At 37.9% G+C, this 21,390-nt stretch overlaps 1 protein-coding gene across 3 annotated transcripts in view; it reads left to right on the plus strand.

The window, feature by feature from the left end:
• Nucleotides 1–21,390, plus strand: part of Zc3h12c (zinc finger CCCH-type containing 12C) — a 58,109-nt gene that overhangs the window by 22,958 nt on the left and 13,761 nt on the right. For all 3 annotated transcript variants that reach the window (XM_052188341.1, XM_052188340.1, XM_052188343.1), the window contains exon 2: nt 6,332–7,077. In XM_052188341.1, the coding sequence (XP_052044301.1) occupies nt 6,404–7,077 (674 nt within the window). In that variant the 5' untranslated portion in view covers nt 6,332–6,403. The remainder of the gene's footprint in view (nt 1–6,331; nt 7,078–21,390) is intronic.

Raw genomic sequence — 21,390 nt, forward strand, 5'->3', positions numbered from 1 at the left:
ACACGTGGGTAGTCTGCATCACACAAGTAAGGGGAGCAGCTGTAGATTTTTTTTTTCAGTAAGGAAATACTACAATGTCTTATGGTGTTGACATTTGGATTGAATGTTTTCATAATCCTAACTCACTCAAGAAATAACTTATGGAACACTCAGAAGCAATAAGTCGGTAGGATTATAAATGCTGTCATGTGGAACATGGAAGTAAATCGAGTGTACTTATTTAGTATACGCCAGATGTCCTTCAAAATTATCCCAGTATTTCTTTTTAGTATTAACATATTCCAGACTTAAATTTGAGTATTACAACTTTCAAATTTTATGAAATACAGTTTTAGCAAGTATGTTATGAAAGGTTTTGTTTTTACTTACTTAGATGGCTAACCATATCTATAATAAGAGAGTTTTACATTGCTGTATTACATAGTTCAGCTGGTCTGGTCTAATGATTTTAGGTTGAAGTTAGTGTTGTTTAATGTACACATTTATGTTACTTGTTTTCACAAACTTAAACCAAATTAGTATTTTATTTTTCTATACTTCTAGAGAACTTTTAAAATTAATTCTATTTGTAAACTCATATGCCTTTTATTTTGCCATTTTCACCAGCTCTCTTTAAGTTTTATTATCTTGTAACACACTAACAGATACTTTTTGTTGTTGTTGTTTTGTTCAAGACAGGGTTTCAGGTATAGCCCTGACTGCCCTAGAACTCAACTCTGTAGAGCAGGCTGGCCTTGAACTCAGAGATCCACCTGCCTCTGCCTCCCAAGTGCTGAGATTAAAGGGGAGCACCACTACACCACTACCGCCCAGCTAACAAATACTTGAAAGTACAGGTTTTCCACTGTAGCCAGAGAAACAGATTAACCATAACTTCTGCCTCATTCATCAGTAATTGATCTATTAAAGAAGATTGCTGCAATAGTTAACTGCTACTTTGACACACCTCATTTTCTTTCTCTCTCAAAGAAAAATGAAACACTAATAGACTAATATATAGCCTCAACTTTTTTGGAAACATGCAACTTTTACTACTTTAAAATATAATTGCTTTCTTTGTTTTCGTGCATTAAAAACAGAGGAAAGGCTGAAGTCTGCCCAGGCCAGGTGTTCCTTGTTGGCAGCCTGCTCGCTAATGACTGCTCTCACAGAGCAGCTGCCTCCAAGGCAGCTTTGTATGGCCTATTGTTGCTGCACACCCCTCGTTTAACACACATGCTGCCCGGGGCAGACCCAAGAATGACATCAACTTGCTTATCTTAGAAACCTACGAACCTGACGCAGGGTGCTGAGGTTGTCATGCATCTGCCTGACTAACTAATTGTGAGCTTTCTGGCCTGTGATTGGCTGTTGCTCCACTCAGTAATAGGTTAAGCAAAGACATTGCCATTCCATCTGTTCAACCACTCATTGTTCTTCTTGCCTGCCTGGAAGTCTGCAGCTAAAATTGTTGTTACTGCTGGAGCTGCCACAGAAACCAATGTCTTTGTATTTTCCAGCTAACGTAAGTATCTGGCCTACTTAGTGCTTTTAGAAGTTAAACTTTGCTGTAATCTCAGTTCTGTGAAGGATAGGAGGTACCACAAAAGAAAAGGAACCTGTTAGTGCCAGTGTGGTAAGAGAATCTGGTTCTTTCTGTACGAATGTAACTGTGTAGCAGAGTTTTATGTTTTTATGTTTTTGCATCTATTTACTTTTAGCTTAGTGAGTGCTTGTCACTCAATCATTGGGAACTTAAGACAAGCTGTACTCAAGTTCTAATATCCTGCTAAACAATAAATTTAGGGTTTCTCTTGTCAAATGCTTTTGTTTCTCACAGCATCCCTGTGAAATGCTGGTCAGGTCAGTGGGTTGTTCCTGTCGAGTGAAGAGTCTAGTTTGCAGAGACAGATTGAGACTGATCGCTGTTTCCAACAGCTGCTTTTAAAGATGATGATTAAGCACTCAGGTGCCTTGTCAACAATGTCAGTATTCGTGTCAAATTTATTTCCTTTCTCCTTTCCCCCTTGTGTTAATTTCAGATATTAGTTTGAAGATGCCATTCCAGTTAGTTTCAAGAGTTCTGTAATGGGGAACTGAGAAGTAGACAAAGACTTTCGTCTGTCAGTTGGGGGGAAAGAAAGAACATAAAGGGTTAAAGGGAGGTTTTCGTTTCTACCACATGCCCTATTGTGTGAACATATGCATAAGTCTATTGAAAGTTTTCAGTAGATAGGCAGGCCACCAGTTGCTGGTCTCCTGCAGTTCCAGTAGACATCTGTTGCCCCAGAACATTAACCAATCTGTTCAAAGGAACATCCTTCCTTTGTTAGCTAGAGGGATGCAGACAACAGTGCTCACTCAAATACAATGGTAATTAAATACACAAAGACCACAGCAGTAGGTATTTATTACATATTCATTATTTTATTCTCATTGTTCTCATAGTATAACCATTTGGATAGCAACCAGAACCTACTTTCATGCATTGTGACTTTACAAACAAATAATTTGATGTTGCAGGTTTATGGTCTAATATTCCTAGTCACTATAATTCTCTTTAGAATGCTATAAACAAGCTTTATCCAGTTCAAGGTGAGTTGTTTTCCAAGTTGCCTATTGAGAACTATCAAACAATCTTTTCACTAAATAGAGGTATTCCAGTAGATGCAGTAAATTTCAGATCAGTACCCTTCATGTCCTAAACCTGCATTTAGCCCCTAGAGAGTTATTTTTTTGACAACTGAACTGAATAAGTAACTCTTCATCATCATCTACAAAATCAACATAATTCGTTCTTTTTCAACAAATACTATTACTTAATTTTTAGATAGTCTTTATCAAGAAAAAGAGTGAATTTTTGATATATCTAGAGGTAGTCTGTGGATTTTTAAAACTGTATATGCCTTTATTGTATTTTTGCCTAGTATTTTTTGTGTTCAAGAACAGATCGTTTTTATTATATTCTGTATAATGTACAAGTCACTACATAGAATGTTTCTGTGATACAAAGATTACAGTTTCTTCTCAGAGTTTTCCAGTGACTCTAGAAGTATAAGCTGCTCTTCTCTGTAGTGATGCTTTGACTCTGCTTCTGCATGAACAGAGGAAAATTACCATACTAGTTGATTTTGAGTTTTATACTTACATAAGACTAGGCTTGACTAAATAATGCAAAACTTAAAAATCTAAACCACTCATGAAATTGAAAGATATTATTGTGTTACATATGATAAGTAATACATTCTATGAATTCTTTTGAAAACTTAGCAGTCATTGTTAAAATGCTAAGCAGACATAAACACTTTGGCACTCTTGACTCTACACAGCTTTGGATGTTAACTTCTTTAAGCTCTGTGTGTCCTACTACTGCTATTTGTATCTCTTTAAATATTAAGGCTTATATCAAAACTTTTACTGAATAACTTTAAGATAGTGTCAAAGTCAGGCAACTTTTTACTAGCTACAGCTTGATCAGAAGCATTCTACAAATAAAAGTTTTAAAATCCAAATGTTTACCATTTCAGTCAATACAAATCAAGTTATTACAGATGTTAATTTAAAACCTAGACCATGCTTGCATTTAGTTTTAACATTGAAAAGCATTTTTGACTATTATTGAAAAAAATATTGTGAAATGTTATCTAAGTAGTATGTACAAATGAAATTGAAAGTATTAGTGTTTGCTAACTATATTACTATAAAGAACTATTAAATGGTTTAATGTTATAAAAACAACCAAACATCTATTTCTCCCAGCCTTATACTATAGCCATGTGGTAAAGTACATAGAAAAACAGATCTGGGAACTACTACTGGTACTTTCCAATTACTAGACTGAAGGGGAAATAGAGGGTTTGATTGAAATTTAGTTTTAAACTGGTCAGGCTTTTTGTTTCAAAACTTTGCAGTATCTGGGTTTCCCACTTTGAAAAGTGAAAATTAAGGAAATCTAGATATCTTTCGATCAGAAAATTTCCTTCTAATGTTTCTCACTGTCTGCATTTTCCAGAGGTATTTATCATGTCTGATACAGATCCCCTAGCTCAAACACAACAAAACTGCTCAATATTAAAATAATATTCCCTAGTTGAGCTCAACAATTTGGTCAGCAAGTCATTATCTTGAATTATCTTACAACAGCACTTATGCAAAACCCAAACTTTTCAGGGGAGATCAAAAATATTTCCCATTAAATGTACTTCCTGCAGTCAGAACAGATTGTGGGGTTTACAGAACAATGATGTCGGAGCATCCAGATTGGTTTGGCAGCTGCATTGTTCTCTGAGGGTAAACCAGACGCACTTAAGTCCCAGGCTCTTTTATAGGCTTTTGTTCATACCAAATTATTCTTTCACTGTGCTAGCATTCATGATGGCATGTTAAAGGAGTGCAGCTTAGCAACCGGCTTCTGGTTGCCAGGCAGCCCAGCTTCCAATAGATTTTTCTTGTTTAAGATACTTTTGGAGAGAGCTCTACTAAGGCCATGGTGTAGATTTTCTTTTAACTGTATCCCATTATTAGGATGCTGTTGTGATTTGTTACTTGCATTATGGTGTTAGTACATTACTGCAGTTAATAAATCATGGGCTGTACAGATTCACTCTCAGAATCCCTTCCTTAATCCTAAGTAATTGGGCCATGCATATCCATGTTAATAGGAAAAGTCGAAGTGGACACAGCTTCATAATGAAGCAGATGCTCTTTATCAGTGAGGTTTCCAGGAACTAGGAAGCTGAGCATTTCTTAAGTGAGTGTTGTATTAGTAGAGCAGTTGTATTAGTAGAACATTCAAGTTATTCTTAAAGGGCAAATCCTGAAGAAAGTCCTATAGAAATGTGTAGGACTTCTATCCCAAGAAAATATTGAAATTTTGTATATTTAAAGATTGCAGGATCTCCAGTTTTTATCATAGTTAATGAAATTTATGACACTGTGGAGAAATATTTGCTCCTGTAGTGGGTTTATTAGATAAAATTTTAAATTTCAAAATCATCATTTTCTTTTAATGTTTATATAATTGGTTTCTTCTGGTTTGTATATTTTGTTTAAGAGCATCAGTTTAAAATATTTCTCCAATTTTCTTTTTTAGATTACCCAAATAGGTGTTTTATGACAGCCTTAGGTTTAGCTACCCTTGACTTGCCAATTAACAGCAGAACACCAGAATTGCTTTAATAGCTCATACTGTTTGTTTAGTCCTCAAAGTGATGTAGAAAGAGAAAATAGCCTTACTTTTCTGACCTATTCCTATTAGAGAATTAAATTATTCCCAGTAGGTCTTAAGGAAAAGTAGTATAACAGCAGAAAAAAAATAAACAGTAAAAATATTCCTACAGGGAAAACAAAGAAAAGATGAGTTTTTAACAAAATGCAGGTATACTGTTAATCTGAGATCAGACAAGGTCAGTTCAGGGTGGTATGACCATAAACACGTATTAGTCTGATGCAATACAAAAATAATTTCTATCAAAAAAAACCCCAAAAAACTGATAGAATAATATGCCTGTTTGCTTCAAATTTTGTGTAGAATAAAATCTATGTATCTCTGCAATTATTAAAAGATCATAATATTTAAAAGTATCTTCTGTTACAATGTTCAGTATTCAAAAAGTCATAATTATTAATGAAAAATTATATTCATCTCAAAATGGAGGATAAGTAGCCATTTTTCTTCTTCTTGAGACAGAATCTCTAACCCAGGCTGGATTGGAACTCATTACGTAGCTGAAGTTAATCTCAAAGATACCATCTTCATGTGTCAGTGGCCCAGCTGCTAAAATCATAGGCAAAAAGCTCAAGGATGTAATTAGCTTTGTTGATATTCGATTCCTCACTGACTATTTTAGAATATGTCCCCCTTCATTTACCTATGTAAATTAAGTTTTTGAGGCTTTCACATATGAGTATATTTCTGTCATGTCCTCTTCCCCTCTCTTCCTTCCTACTCCATGTATCACGACCTTATTCTTTGTTACACACCTACCTATCTACATGGAAGCAGGGGGTGAGAAGGAAGGGGAGGGAGGGAGGGAGGGAGGGAGGGAGGGAGAGAGGGAGAGAGAGAGAGAGAGAGAGAGAGAGAGAGAGAGAGAGAGAGAGAGAGAGAATGAGAGAATGAACAAGAGAAAACAAATCTTGTAAAAAACCCAGTTTGGCTTCTGTTTACTTTGTTGCCTGGGCGGGATTGATGGGAAGGAGTCTTGAGTCTTGGCAAGTTGACTGGGAGTGATGAAAGGCTACAGACAAAATACAAAGTAGCCATTCAGTAGTTTGGCCCTTCTGAGCTACTCACTGAGGAAAGATTCAAACAATGAATATGATATGTTAACTTATTTTACGTTTTTTCTAGGAATACGGGGTGCTTTGCATTCAAGAATACAGGAAAAGCAGCAAAGTGGAGTCAGGTGCACGGAACAGCCTCATGGGCCTGAAGGACCACCTGAGGCATGACCTTGGGCACCTGTACATGGAGAGCGCTGACCCGCAGGTCAGTGCGGCTGTGCCTTGGCCTGCGGCAGAGAAAGCAGCGATGGATACAGTCAGTGCAGGGAAGGAAGGAAAGGGGGTGTCTGAAGAGAACGTGAGCTCCAGCGACTCTGAGGAAAGCACCAGTTCTGACCATGAGTCAGAACGACTGAGTAGCCTTTCGGTAGAGCCATGCTTATCAGCTAAGACTCACAGACAGTTATGTCGCTCTCCCTGCTTAGAGCCTCACCTGCACAGTGACATTTTGCAAGACTTTAAACCAGAAGAGTCCCAGACTCCATCCAAGGAAGTAAAGAAACCCCCTGATGTGGTTCGAGAATACCAAACAAAACTGGAGTTTGCACTTAAGTTAGGTTATTCTGAAGAACAGGTCCAGCTTGTGCTAAACAAACTTGGTACGGATGCTTTAATCAATGATATATTGGGAGAGCTTGTCAAACTTGGAAATAAAAGTGAAGCTGATCAGACCCTTAGTGCTAGTAACAGCGTAGTGCGAGAAACGTCATCCCTGGACTCTCAGAGGTCGGAGTCTCCAATGCAAGAGATTGTAATAGATGATGGTGAAAATCTGAGACCAGTAGTTATTGATGGCAGTAATGTGGCAATGAGGTAAGTTTTAAAAAAGTCTTTCTTGAAAATATTCCTAAATCTTTGAAAGTTATTTCCAGTTGTTAAATGTTTTCTTTTTCATAGTCATTAAAATCAATATTACTAAACTACATCAGCTTTTAGAAAACATTTGTTTTCTATCCCTGGGTAGACATTCTTTTCAGATCTCTTTCTTTTCACCCTCTGACTAAATTGTGATGGCTTAAAAATTAGTATATGTTACCAGCTTAGATTGTGGGTTTGAAAAGACTCACATATGATGCCATTCACCAATTTTAGAATTTTAGTTGAATAGTCTATTTTTATATGAAAATAACTTAGGAAAATTCAGTTCTTCTAGAAGATAAGATTCTGTGCGTTGGTTTGAGAACAACTCGTAGGTGTACTTTTCAGCTCCATGCTCTATTCAAGAATGAATTCAAACATGATTCTTTAGGATAAAGGGAAAGGGAAACATTGTATTCCAGTGAATTTGATGCCCTAAACTTTAAAGTGATTCTGAATTCAGTCAGTCTAGTTAACTGCCCATGGTGTTATCTGAGAATGAAAGCACACAAACGGACATGAGATATTCAGGAGCTTAATGCTGCATCCATTGTATAGCAAAGCATTTTTTGGAGACACCTAGCTAAGAGAAGTTGTTGAAATGTTTATTTTCTAGCAGTGATTTCAGTGGCAGTACAATGAAAACAACTACATGTTATTTTACATGGCTCAGTATTTAAAATAGCATTCTAACATATGATCCGGTTTTAAAGTTACTATTAAGACATTTGGCATTATTCTTGTGATAATGAGGTTTTTTTTTTCAAGATTTATTTATTTATTATATGTAAATACACTGTAGCTGTCCTCAGACACTCCAGAAGAGGGCGTCAGATCTCATTACAGATGGTTGTGAGCCACCATGTGGTTGCTGGGATTTGAACTCAGGACCTCAGAAAGAGCAGTCAGTGCTCTTAGCCTCTGAGCCATCTCTCCAGCCCGATAATGAGTTTTTGAATGTGGTATAGTGTATCTCTGTTTCAAATTGTTATAATTAAGTGCTCATATGGCCACATAAGGTATGATAGAGGCATCAGGATCTTTCTTTCACTTATCAGCGTATTGAGCTTATAATAAATAGGATCTAAAATACTTACCATGGCTAAATATTATTCAAAACCAAATATGTCTGATCTCAAAAGATACATCCTTCATCATAGAGTAGAAGAGGAAATATGGCAAAGGTTCTAGCTGTATCTTACAAGGCTTTAACAGGGTTGGGAATATAGTTCAGTGGTAGTTCACTTGCCTAGTATGTATAATTTCATAAGTTAATCCCCAACACTTCAACAAAGCTTTAAATGCTTTGCAGTCCAAAGATAACTGAAGACGGGGGCTGGGAGGAGGTATGGGGTGGGGAACAGTCAGAGGGTGGGCAGGGAGGGGGATAAAATCTGGAGTTAAAGATTAAATAAAATATAAATAAATAAAATAGAAGATTGTTTTACACCAACTCGTCAATGATGTGTAGCAAGTAGGTAGGAGATAATTTTAATGCAAACAATGCATTCTAATGGTGACAAGAACCTTGGCATGTACCATAGAGATATGAAGCATGCACGTGGCTTTGAGAAGTCTTTCAGTAAAAACTCCTCTGATTTTTTTATCTTTTCCAAAATTGATGGCAGAATGCTAGTTTTCTTACAATAACCCCAAAGTACTAAATAATTACCATGGTGATAATACATAGTTCCGAGAGCCATGAACTTGCAATGAGGAAAGTGGTAAAGACAGTTGTACATCTCGGGAAACCCCTGTTCTCATGGTGACACTGCCAGAATTAGCAGAGGTCTTTAAAAGTAGAGCTGCTAGTGTTCCACACCTAAAGAGCCTGGTGATTCAGTCAAGCGAAGGGAAAGCCCATTACCCTATACTTTTGGTGCCATTATTTTGATGGGTATTCATTGTTGAGAACCATCATTAAGAGTTTTGATATGTAGAGATCAGTGCAGAGAAGGAAGGCGTGACCCATGGTTAGGGCCACGAAAGACACTAACATTCAAGATACCCGTGGTGCTGGAAGGGGAAGGCTTTCAACAGAGGATATCCTGCATGGTACAAGACAAGACATTACATCCAGGAAGTTGTCATCAAAAATGCCGTGCAGTATTGCAGCCAGAAGCCCAGATACTAAACATTAAGAAATTGATCTAGACTGCTAGAGCACTGCTTCTCAGCCTGTGGGTCACAACCCCTTGAAAGATCAAGTGAGCTTTTTACAGGGGTCTCATATCAAGTATCCTGCATATTAGATATTTACATTATGATTCGTAACAGTAGCAAAAATTCCAGTTACCAAGTAGTAATGAAATAACTTCATGGTTAGGGATCACCACAACATGAGAAACTGTATTAAAAGGTCTCAGTGACAGGAAGGTTGAGAACTACTGCTCCAGAAGGTAACAGGGGAAGAGATAGGCAAGGAGGAAGAGGTGGGGAAGATTTTGTTGAGTTTTAATATGACATAGTGAAAATTACCTACAGAAAGCTTTAATGCATGACACATGGAGTAATTACACCATTTCAAACAACTGCTTCTATGTAACTATACACACCTCTGCCTACTCCTAATTCAGGCTCCATCCTCTAGCCTTTGCTATAATATAAAAAGGTCTTGCACACCCATCGTTTTTCTTCATCATGTGTTTGTAATCTGACACCTAAACTGAAGTGCTAAAGGCATTTTAGGAGAGAACAAGTTGACAAAAAACTTTTATTATAGCAGTATTCTTCCATTCACAATAAAACATTTCACCATGTCTATAATTTTGAAAGTGTCAGAACTCATGAAAATTTATAGGAAACTTAAACATTGTGCCATTTATAAGTTATACCTGCAGTTACAAAATCATTTATAAACACCTATTTACTTCAGGGCCCCAAATTCTCTGTACAAAATGGAGGTTGCCTCCATTAAATATTATATACCTTCACTTTTAAAATTAATTAAATACTCATGCTAAAGCTTAGCAAACCTACTTTGCATATAATATATTCACCCATGTAATAGATTATATGTGATAAGTAAATATGGAACTAGTTTAGAATAAAATCTTATTCTGTTATCTTTCTTATCTCCTGACAGACTCTGTAAGAAAGTATACTTCATTGTCAGTTAAATGCTGACCACAGTCTTGATACCCAGCCATGTTTACATGCAGATTTAAAGTAGAACAGCAATACCATCTTTATTAAAACACAGAATGTGCTGAGGCTTAAACATGACCTGATGCGTGGTAGGACAACTACCCCTGAACCTCCCAGCTTCTTTCTCTGTGGGCTTTGATGGCACCTAATTCTCTCTGTAATGCTCTTCTCACTTGTCCGCCCGTGTTTGAAGCCTTCAGGCTCTATCTCCAGAGTCTTGGAGGAGGAGGTCTTTTTTTTTTATTTTGTTTATTTATTGGATATTTTCTTTATTTACATTTCAAATGTTTTCCCCTTTCCAGGTCTCCCCTTTGGAAAGTCCCTATCCCCTCCCCCTCCCCCTGCCTCTATGAGGGTGCTCCCCCCCACACTCCTGTCCTCCCACCCTGGCATTCCCCTATACTGGGGCATCCAACACCCTCAGGCCCAAGGGCTTCTCCTCCCACTGATGCCCAACAAGGCCATCCTCTGCCACACATGTGACCAGCTCCATGGGTCCCTCCTTGTGTATTCTTTGGTTAGTGGTCAGGTCCCCAGGGGTTCTAGGGGGTTTGGCCTGTTGACACTGTTGCTTCCCCATGGGGCTGCAAAGTCCCTCAGCTCCTTCAGTCAGAAGAAGAGGTCTTATTTTCCAATACTGTTTATTAGGATGAGAGATAATTATTACCAATGTTTGGTGTGTAATAGACAGTAAATTACATGTACCCTTAACTTAAAGAGCTAATCTCTTCTCAATCAAGAATATAGTAACAGTTCAAATGGGGCCATAGCTCAGTGGTAGAGTACTTGAATCCCATGAATGAGGCCCTAGGTTCAATTTGAAATACTGAGGGGGGGGGGGGCGCTTAAACTTAGTTTTTATTCATTTTATTTATTTTTATTCATGAAGCATTTTTGGGGAATTTTGTACACTAACATTTTATAATTTTTTCCATTCGTCTCCCCTCCACCTACTTCCATTTTCTCCAGTGACATCCCCCTCTCAAATTCATATTTTATTATTCTATGATTACTATTGTTTTAGATATACTTATGTATGTATGTACACACATGCATGCACAGTCTACTGAGTCTAAATATTGTTACCCTATGTTCATGGGTTTAGGGATGACCATTTAGTTAAACTATAAGGGAACTTGTTCCTGAAGAAAACTGTTTGTCCCTCCCTCAGAAACCTTGCTATATAGCCTATAGCTCTTCTAGTAGGGATGTGACCCCATCCATGTTGACATGCCATCTGTGGTATGCTCTTTTTGCAGGTCATAACCATTGGAACTTAATGGTTCATGCTGTTTTTATGAGCTATAAATGATATGTTTTAATAATTGTGTTGATTTTGATCACCATCCATTCAATGGTAGTTTCCACAGTGTCATAAAGGAGTCTCCAGAATAAATGTAAATATATATGTGTGTGTATGTAATATGTATATACTTGTTATATATATATGTATATATGTATGTGTGTATATATATCATATAACATATAAATATATATATATAAAACATGGGTCCCAAAGTTTTGGAGCTTTTCTGTTGCTTTTAGGGAACATGCTTCCTCTTTTATCTCAGTTAATGGGTTTCTTTTGGTGGTGTTGAAGCTTTTGGTTGTTGTTGTTGTTGTGAATGCTCTACAATGATAGGAATTGAATACCGTTTGTCACAAACTGAAAGACGAGTACTCAGCTTAGCCCACCGCATTGTAGAGAGCTACATCACTACCAACTAGGTGTAGGGTCTTCAAGACATGGTATGCAAAACTAGAAGGGTGAACTATAAAGTATGGGAGCTAAAGAAGCACTTGCTGTCTGGGTATGGAACAGAATAGGATTTGTATTTAGTGAAGCTAGTCTGAGAAGCTCTGACAAATATCTGTAGCTAATCAATTTTTTTTTAATCAGCAAAGTTATTCCATATATTATTCAGCAAATAGATCTTTTTCCTTAATAGTAATATTTTATGGTCATGAAGTTTACACATCACTTACAGACATGGAAACAAAATATAATATCTATTATAATTGCTAGAATTCTTGTTGTTGTGATTCCTATTTCTTCAAAGTTTGTGATTCCATTGAATTTGGGATAGCTCAGCAGTAGAATATAAAATTGCTTTCTCTCCATATATACCCATTAGTTTAAACTAGTGTGTTTCCTTAGACAAATTCGGCATTTTAATTTTTTTTCAGGTTTAGATGGCTTGTCACATCGTTAGCTGTTAGGAGCAGGAGCTGCTGCTGCTAGAAAGGGCTGTGTTCCTTTAGCAGGCTTCTCTGTGCCGTCATGTGACACCCAGGCGACACCCAGGTGACGTAGGTCTCCACTGCTTAGGCCCCCTTCAGATTTCATAGACAATAGGATGACAAGTAAGAAAGGAAGCCGAGAGCCTGTCAGTGCTGCCACAGAACATCGGCGCACACATCTTCCTGTCCCGTGTTGGAAAGAAAGCTGGGACACCTGTCCTCTGCTTAATGTGACCAAACTATTGCGCCTCACTCTGTCAGTGCAAGTCTCTCTTCCTCAGCAAACTCTGGTTTCTGGGTTGGGATAAATCTCCTGACGGATAAGTGGACCAGAATTTCTTAGTACATGTTTATGCCAAGTATCAGAATCAGTATTTTGGTGCCTAATACTCCAGCATAAACTTCTCTTGCCAATAGACTCTGCCTCGTATTCTGTTAGCGCTGAAGAACCACAGAGTGAATCTGACCAAGGGAAGAGTGAAGTAGTCATTTGCCTTTGGGAACAATGATTCTATAAGGAAATGTAGAGAATGTATTTGAGAACTAAGACTGGAGATAAAAATATGTCCAGAACTGTAGACAACTGGAGAGGAAGATGCACTGATAAAATCAATATTTTCACATGCCAATAAAATGTCACAAAACAAAAATAAATCCAACTATTTGCTTAGCAGTTTATATTCTGTCTCCCCCAAAGACTTCTGCTGGAAAAGCAACTGCTATTAGTACAAAGCTGGCATGTAGAATAGGTTTTAAAATTAAATTTTCTCATAAAAGCTTGGGAACTCTTAAATTTCCATAGTGAACACTATCTTGCCAATCTAAAATTTACCTTCAGTGGTGGGTTAGTTTCTTCTCCTGTTGCCTGGTTACTATTTAAGTATAGTATTGTCTTAAATACTAAGACAATATTAAAATTGTGATGCTTTGATTAGATTGCAGGAAAAACTATAACTGGCCAGAATTCATTCAGATATGTTTTGGCTCCCTCAACATAACTTTATCAAAATCATGTATAGTAGACCTTCCTGACTCACTATAGTAGCACTAGCAGCTTATGGCTATTGAACTCAAAATATGTCTAGTTGGAATTGAGCATTCAAAGTGTAAAACACACACAGATTTCCAAAGCTCATTACAAATAATATGTAATTTTTTCATTGATTTATATTGATTACATATTGATATAATTATGGTAACTGAAATACATAATTTAATTGATTTCAAGTGATTTTACTTTTTGTAATATGGTATGCCAGGTTACTTAAAATTACATATGTGCTTCTTATATTTCTATTGGACAGGATCTCAGTTTAATGCTTGTAAATCCAGCTTTCAGCATGAGTTCAAGGGCAGCATAATTTCCCTCAAGTATATCACTGGCATTACTTACAGTTAGTTGACAGTGCCCCCATTTCTCTTTCTGTTTTTATAAAGTGGGATGTGTTTTTGTTGTTTATTTGTAGCAGTGTAGAGAGTCTGATAGAGACAGAGCCTAATTATGCTCGATAATATGTCTGTCCCTTTAAGTACATAATTCTACTTGGCATTGATAATCATACACTATAAGAGAGTAGTGGCACTCTTGCCTTACATGTGTTATTTAAAGCATAGCAAGCTAGTAAAGTTAGCCAAAGATCTTCACTTAACCAGCATTATTGTCAAAATGTGGTTAAAGTACACTTTTTCTGCTTTTACTAATTTACATGTTTATTTTTTCTTAGCTGATGTTTTCTTTGTCATCTTTAATCCCATGGCCCACTCAGATCTAGATTAGTGAGATGTGTACTTGCATGTTAATCTCACCTCAGATATGGACCCTGTAAAATAAAGAGTTGCTGCAGCCGCCGCAGCCTCCTCCTCCTCCTCCTCCTCCTCCTCCTCCTCCTCCTCCTCCTCCTCCTCCTCCTCCTCCTCCTCCTCCTCCTCCTCCTCCTTCTTTTCCTCTTCCATTCTTCAGGTCTCAGTACTACCTGTCTTGCTGGATTCATAATCAATTTTGGTTGAATTTTTTTTTCCTAAATTAGTGACTTTTCAAATTTTTCTTTTCCCTGGAAGCAGTATAATCTTGCAAAACATGCTTGGAAGCAAAGTGGAATTCTGTTCGACCTGGGGCACGTATGTGGGACTTTATGGCCCAATGCAAAAATGCTCTTCTCCAAAAGAGCCTCTGTACCCTGATGTGTAGTTTCTGTCTGGAGTGCAAAGTGTAAACCTTGATTTGAATGACCTATAGCAGCATGGGTTTACTGTGATAGCAGCCAGAAAACTAGGCTGTGTGTCTCAGTGACTTGCTGCCGTGGGAAAGGAGGTCAGAGAGAGTGAAGCTGAGGAGCTGCCTGTCAGAGCAGCAGAGAGCAGGCGTGTCTGGGTAAGAAAACTTACGAACCTTTGGTCTTATGGGAAAACATCTTCAGCCACTTTCATGTCTACAACATGATAGTTCTCAAGTGCAATGTGAAAGTTAACTGGACTACAAAAATAGAGAATAAATTGTTCTTTAACTCTGTGTTGAAGGTACTAGTAATTCACACTACCAAAGCACTATGTAAATGAAATATATTTTCTTTAAAAATATTATTAAACATTAAAAGATGGCCTCAGTGAAGGTTTTAAAGACATTTTTTAGGATTCTTTAAAATTAAATTATATGTCTAAGATAAGTCCTGCATAAGGTCTAAAATTGAAGAAATCAGTAAGATGAATTCACATATTTGGAGAACACCTAGGCTTTATCTAAATAATACAGTGTTCATCAAATATTTAATATTTGTATATTGGTACTCTTCTGGGAGGATTCTGTGAGCTCTTGATTCTCTGTGACAGATGTAACCATGGTGAACTCCAGTACCGGCGACTATGGCTTTCAGCCGTTACCTGTGCTTTCCGTCCTCTGTCCTCCAATCTCAAGCCCGCTGACCAGTGCTGCTGTGTCGCTGTCACACGGCTGGCTGCTATGAAGGCCCATTAAAGTTGGTGGCATTGTGTATACTCATAAGTAATCATCCCAGGGAGACTTTCATATAAAGGCACATTTTAGAATATAGTAAATGTATAGGTCAAGTTTTTTAATTAAATAAAAGAAATAGAGGATTATAGAAAAGTGGTTGTTTTCTTGAGCCCTCTGATTACCTTGATCCTTTTTTGTTTCTTTTGAAATTAAAACCGTTTATTGTCGTCCTCAGACCATCATATCTAAGAATTTTTATATTGCATGGTGAAATTGAAATTATTAAAGTTTTGTTTTTCCGTTCTAAACCAAGTGTCTTTTCTAAACCTGAGGGCTCCAAGCTCATGAGAAACTGAGGAGCTAGTGTTTGCTGGACACTCAGGCCGGCTCCTCAGGTTCTCACCTCCTGTTGAGTCTCACAGTCGCATAAGGTTTGAAATATGGAAACTGAAGTTCAAGATAACAATTTGCCCAACATCATATAGAAAAGTGGCTTAAAAACAGACATGTTTAATTCCAGAGACTATTGTTATTTTTATTATATTACTCTTGAAAATCCCTTTCTATTTTAAATTTTAAAACATGCCATTCTGGGTATAGTTCTTACAATTAGGGTTGTAGATGTTATGCAAAGGACTTTTAAGAATAACTTTTCTTGATCATGTAGTTAGTATATTTATTCAGTAAATATATTTATATAATTTTATGTAATAAAGTCACCTATAATTGGGAAGCAACACGTGGTCCTCTCTTGTCTGTGAGTGCCATATAAATTCTTAAGAAGCAGTAGCCTCCTCTGTAGGTAGATGACTTTATCCTATTTTAGGTTCTTCTTCATTACTGCTTGCATCTTCCATTGGAAGTTGAGAACTATGGCTCTAAAATAAGCTTTCTTTCCCTTGGACTAGCCTAGTTAATGTTATAATGATAGAATATAGGGATTTGCATTCTCTGGATAAGGCAGATAGTGGTTGGTCTGTCATTTCCCTTTTCTGAATTACGCAAATTATAATTAAATAAGTGGTTTCCTGAATCTTCCTCTATATATTTTTTAAAATGTACCTTAATAATCTGTTAACTCTCATAAGTAGTTTAATGCCATTAATAAGCAAGTACACTAACTCTCCAACTCTCCAATGGTAACTATGATATAAAATATTATAAATAATAAATTTTGACTTCTCATGAAATTGCATCTATGTTGAAGACAGAAAAATAAATTGTTTATGTTTTTCAGATAATCCACAGTGGTAAATATGAACCAATTACAGATAATCACTTTTATATCTACAAAAAAAGTGATCTTGCAGAGTAGTTAAAATAGTGAAAGTCTTATAAAGAATACATTTATTAGTCAAGGTAATTTATATCCATCGTATGTCCTGCTGCTTTTAAATTTACTAGGCAAAGAGAATTATGTATGTATATCTAAAACCAATTTGGTAGCCCTTGTAAAATAATAAGACTCAAATTAATCCACCCAACAGTCAGGGGTCCAGTTATAGCTTATATCCTATATCTGCAAATGTATCTCACTTTCTTTCCTCTACAAGGTCTATAAATATATTCTAGTATATTTGTTTAGGAAGTCTCATTGACGTTCATAAATGAGGGATTTCTTCCATGTGATAGTGCTGTTCCCATTAAGATAGGAAAGCAGTGGTCCCACGTTGGTCTCGGTTGGTCCCGGGGCATGGAAAACCGTCAGTGAAATGAGCACATTTTCAGCAACTCAGCTGACTTTTCCTCAGAATGTGGATGCTCTTGCTTGACACAGTGGGCCTGTTTCCCATGGGGTAATGGCCTTGAGAGGCAAGAGAGGAACGTAAGTAGTTCTGCACAGGATTTAGTTAGTTAGGGACGTCAGAAGAAAGGACGGACAGAAGGCTGTCGAGAAGGTGACCAGTTATTTCTCTTATTGCAGTGCTTCTGCCTTCAGTATTCACAGAGACAGATGAAGGCAGAAAGCACAAGCAGGCATGAGGTGGTTTCCTTTCCAACTCTGAGGGTCCGCCACTCTACCTATGTTGTTGCTTTGTTCATTTACCAGATGCGCTCTGCCTTCCTAAAGGGTGAGTCATCTGAAGGCAGCCGGGCCTCAGGGTTGAGCTGCACCCTGTGTCCTCCTGGCATTCCTTTTATCAGTACCCCGGCTTCAAGCCGTCTTGGCCTATTGACTTTTTATATAAAAGTCTCTTCTTGATAGTGGCCCTAGAAAAAGCTTTGTTCCTGGGTGTCTGTCTATCCCCCCCCCCACTCTTTTTAGGGCTTATTAGGAGGCAAACAGAGAGACTAAGGGGTAGAATCAGGAGAATCAACAGGCAAGCAGGCCAGAAACCTGAACGTCTTCCTGCTTGCCTTACCCAGTCTCTAGATCATTCTTTCTTTTCTCTGAGAAGTACAATAATTTCCAGAGATTCAAACAATTATTTTCATTTTGGATGGAGTTTATCTAAGAATCTCTATAAATATATTACTTTTGTTTATTTCAAATGAGCTCTGGCCACTGCAAAGTAGGGTTCTCTTAAGTCTAAAGCTCCAAACAGAACAATAAACGAGCCTTCTGTTTGTAAGAGTGACATCTGGGCTTTCATACGAGCCACCAAGTGTAAGTCCAGTGAGACCTTAAGCTCTTGCCCATTTTGCACCACAGAAACTCAGTATTTGCAGTGGGGGTTTGGAATTTTCCATGAAAATCCAATCCCACTAAACCAAAATAGTTGGGGAGAGGTACTCTTAGTTCATGGTCCTACTTAATCCAAGATAATTACAAATCTTCCAAAATATTCACGTAATATAAGGGTCACATCATAAGAAATGTCAACCATACTTAGTACTGAGGCATTAAAATAAAAGGAAATTGATATATAAAGAATATTTAAATTATAAATATAGGATCAGCTTTTTGTAATTGAGTGGGAAGACACTGCACACATTGAGTTCATAAATGCTTAGTAAAGCTATAGTAAATTTTCTGTTCTTTGCATGTAGAGTTAGAAATGTAGTGCTTTTTTTAGAAATCAGCAAGCAGTTGATTTGTATCTGTGGCTACAGTACACGCTTAGATCCTGCTTTTTGTAATGTTTTGTCAGAATTACTCTATTTTATTCTCCATCAGCAACCCTTCAGCTGATCTTTCTATTACCTGTGAGTTGTCATATCTTGCCACATGTCTCAGTAAAGAAACTCAGTTCATCTCCCAACACTCTCCTCATCTCCGAGTTCCATCTGCAATTTGGAGCCGCCTGGTGGCTGTCTGTTACTAGATGATTCTAAGACTTGGATGCTGATGGAGGCTTCTACCTAAAGGCATTGTGGACTCTTTAGTGATCATTCGCCTTTAATATTACATTTTTCTTAATTCTTTGTTTAGTTTCATACAATATATTTTTGCCATATCAAGCACTGCTCCAGGGATGGACTTAATCAGAGGCTACAAGAGACTGAAGAAAAGACAGACACAAAAAAACTAGATTTGGGTAGCCTAGGCTCTCTGATGGAGAAAGTATATTAGCCCAGAGCACAGCATGATTGTTCTAGAGTTGAACAGCGAGGCAATAAGGAGGTGCAGTTAATACATACAGATAAACAAGGAGGCCGAGTTCATGGCATACAGCTGGATCAGGGAGACAGGTTTAGCTTACCTCAGTAGGAGCAGTCTCTGTAGAGGATCAGTCTTCAGGCTGTAAATATGGGGTAAGGGAGCTATTGTAGACATTTTCTGCACACACTGTTAGTATCAAATACTCAGATACACCACCAACAACAACCATTTCCCATGGGTCTGAGCTACATCCCACAGGTCCTTGACATCTGTGCCGTGTCAGCAGCACATATTCCCTCACTCAGGGCTTTCCCTGTTCCCTCCTCTGAGGCCCAGCCCCATCTTCTTCCTCCTCCCAGTTTCTTGTTCTTTTGTTTTGTTTTGTTTTGTTTTGTTTCTGATGACCCAGTGAGTCCAGTTTGTGCTTCTCATATACCGAGGAGTGTGGAACCATCCACTGGAGCATGGTTGACCTACCAGAGCCACACTTAAAGGAAACTGACTCTTCCTCCCCTCAAGAAACCATCAACAGCCGGGCAGTGGTAGCGCACACCTATAATCCCAGCACTTGGGAGGCAGAGGCAGGTGGATTTCTGAGTTCGAGGTCAGCCTGGTCTACAGAGTGAGTTCCAGGACAGCCAGGGCCACACAGAGAAACCCTGTCTCAAGAAAAGGGAAAAAAAAGGAACCATCAGCTGCTCAGGGGTGGAAACTCAGGAGCCCTTTCCTTTCCTCCTTGCTAGAATGTTGACTGGCTCGCTCTTGTGAAGACAAACACTGCGCTGCTGCAATGAGTCCATGAATCCTGTCATGGTCAGAAGACACCGTTTTGTTTGGTCCTCCCCAGCCCTCTAGCTATTTCAGTCTTTTCTCCCCATATTCTACAGTGGTCCCTAATTCTTAGGATGGAGGGGGGTTTAGGTGCCATGTTGCATCTCAACACTCCACTAACGACATTCATTTTGACCTGATTAGATCAGAAGATCTTGGACATTCAGGGACTTAACCTGCACAATCCCATTTGCCTTTTTTTTGTTTGGTTGGTTTTTTTGTTTTTTTGTTTTTCAAGTCAGGGTTTCTCTGTATAGCCCTGGCTGTCCTGGAACTCACTCTGTAGACCAGGCTGGCCTCTAACTCAGAAACCTGCCTGCCTCTGCTCCCAAGTGCTGGGATTAAAGGCGTGAGCCACCACTGCCCGGCTGCCTTTTATTTTTTATACCCCTTGTAAAGACTGATCAGAGGATAGAAGCCAATGGCCAACTGCATTATATTCAGTTTTAGGTTACTGTAGGGTTTTAGTGTACCTGGATATAGAATTACTATGTTTTAAAGAAAGTACGATTTCAACTTTATACTATTGCCAAATTGTTCTCCCAAATAGTTACATCAATTTACATTCCCACCTGTAATGTATGAGTTCCTATTTTCACACATTCTTGGCAACATCTGGTGTTTGCAGATTTTATTTTTACCCATCCAATGGGTATGAAGTGGTGTCTCATTTTGGCTTTAATTTACATTTTTGCTATTGAGCATTTCATGTGTATTGGTCATTTGTGTTGCTTCTTTGGTAAAGTGACTGTTGATGTAGCTCCTGTGTGCTCTTGGAAAGATGTCCTCTTTCAACCATTACAAGATTATATGTGTCCCGTCAGATCAGGATTCAGATGAATGTTCCTTTCTTCCGTCTTTAAGTGTCAATTAATATGAATGTGGATTTGCTCATTTCTTCTAGTAATCCTGTATTGTTCTGTCTTACTAATCTAGAGACAGAATCCATAATGACTGAAGTTTCCTATGTATGTTCTTCTTTGCAATAGCTTTTAAGTCCCTAATAATGTTTTGCCTACAAGTTATACTTTCTCCTAGAAGTAATAGTGTGACGCCAACTTTCTTTGGTTTATAGTATGCCTAGAGAGGTTAAGGATATTGTGTTCAAGTGCAAGTAGCAGACAACTTCATGTAATTACATAAACAAGTGAAGAATGATTTTTTTCTCAGAGAAGAAGATTAGGCATAGACGTGGGTTCATGCTCAGAAGTGCAGACTCCATAACTGCCCACCCTTGATTTGGCTAACCGTCATCCTCTTGTCTGTTTCTCCCTAAGAAACTTGTGGATGGGGAGCAGAAGATAATGAGACAGATAGTCTTTATCAGTCCAGCTGTGTTTGGGGCTAGTCTCCTGGCACCTTTAGCATTTGTGTCCTATGACAGTAAAAAAACTACCACCTATATGCATTTTATTAAGTTCTTTATTAGTAATTTTACTTTCTTGAGTGAGTGACAATTGTTGCCAAATGAAGCACCAGAAAGAAAAAGCTTAGGCAGGCCGGCCTTAAGAACTTCATGGGGCGATTACGTTGTTGATTCTCAGATTGCCAGATA

Source organism: Apodemus sylvaticus, chromosome 7 (assembly GCF_947179515.1).
Source record: "Apodemus sylvaticus chromosome 7, mApoSyl1.1, whole genome shotgun sequence".
Lineage (NCBI taxonomy): Eukaryota > Metazoa > Chordata > Mammalia > Rodentia > Muridae > Apodemus > Apodemus sylvaticus.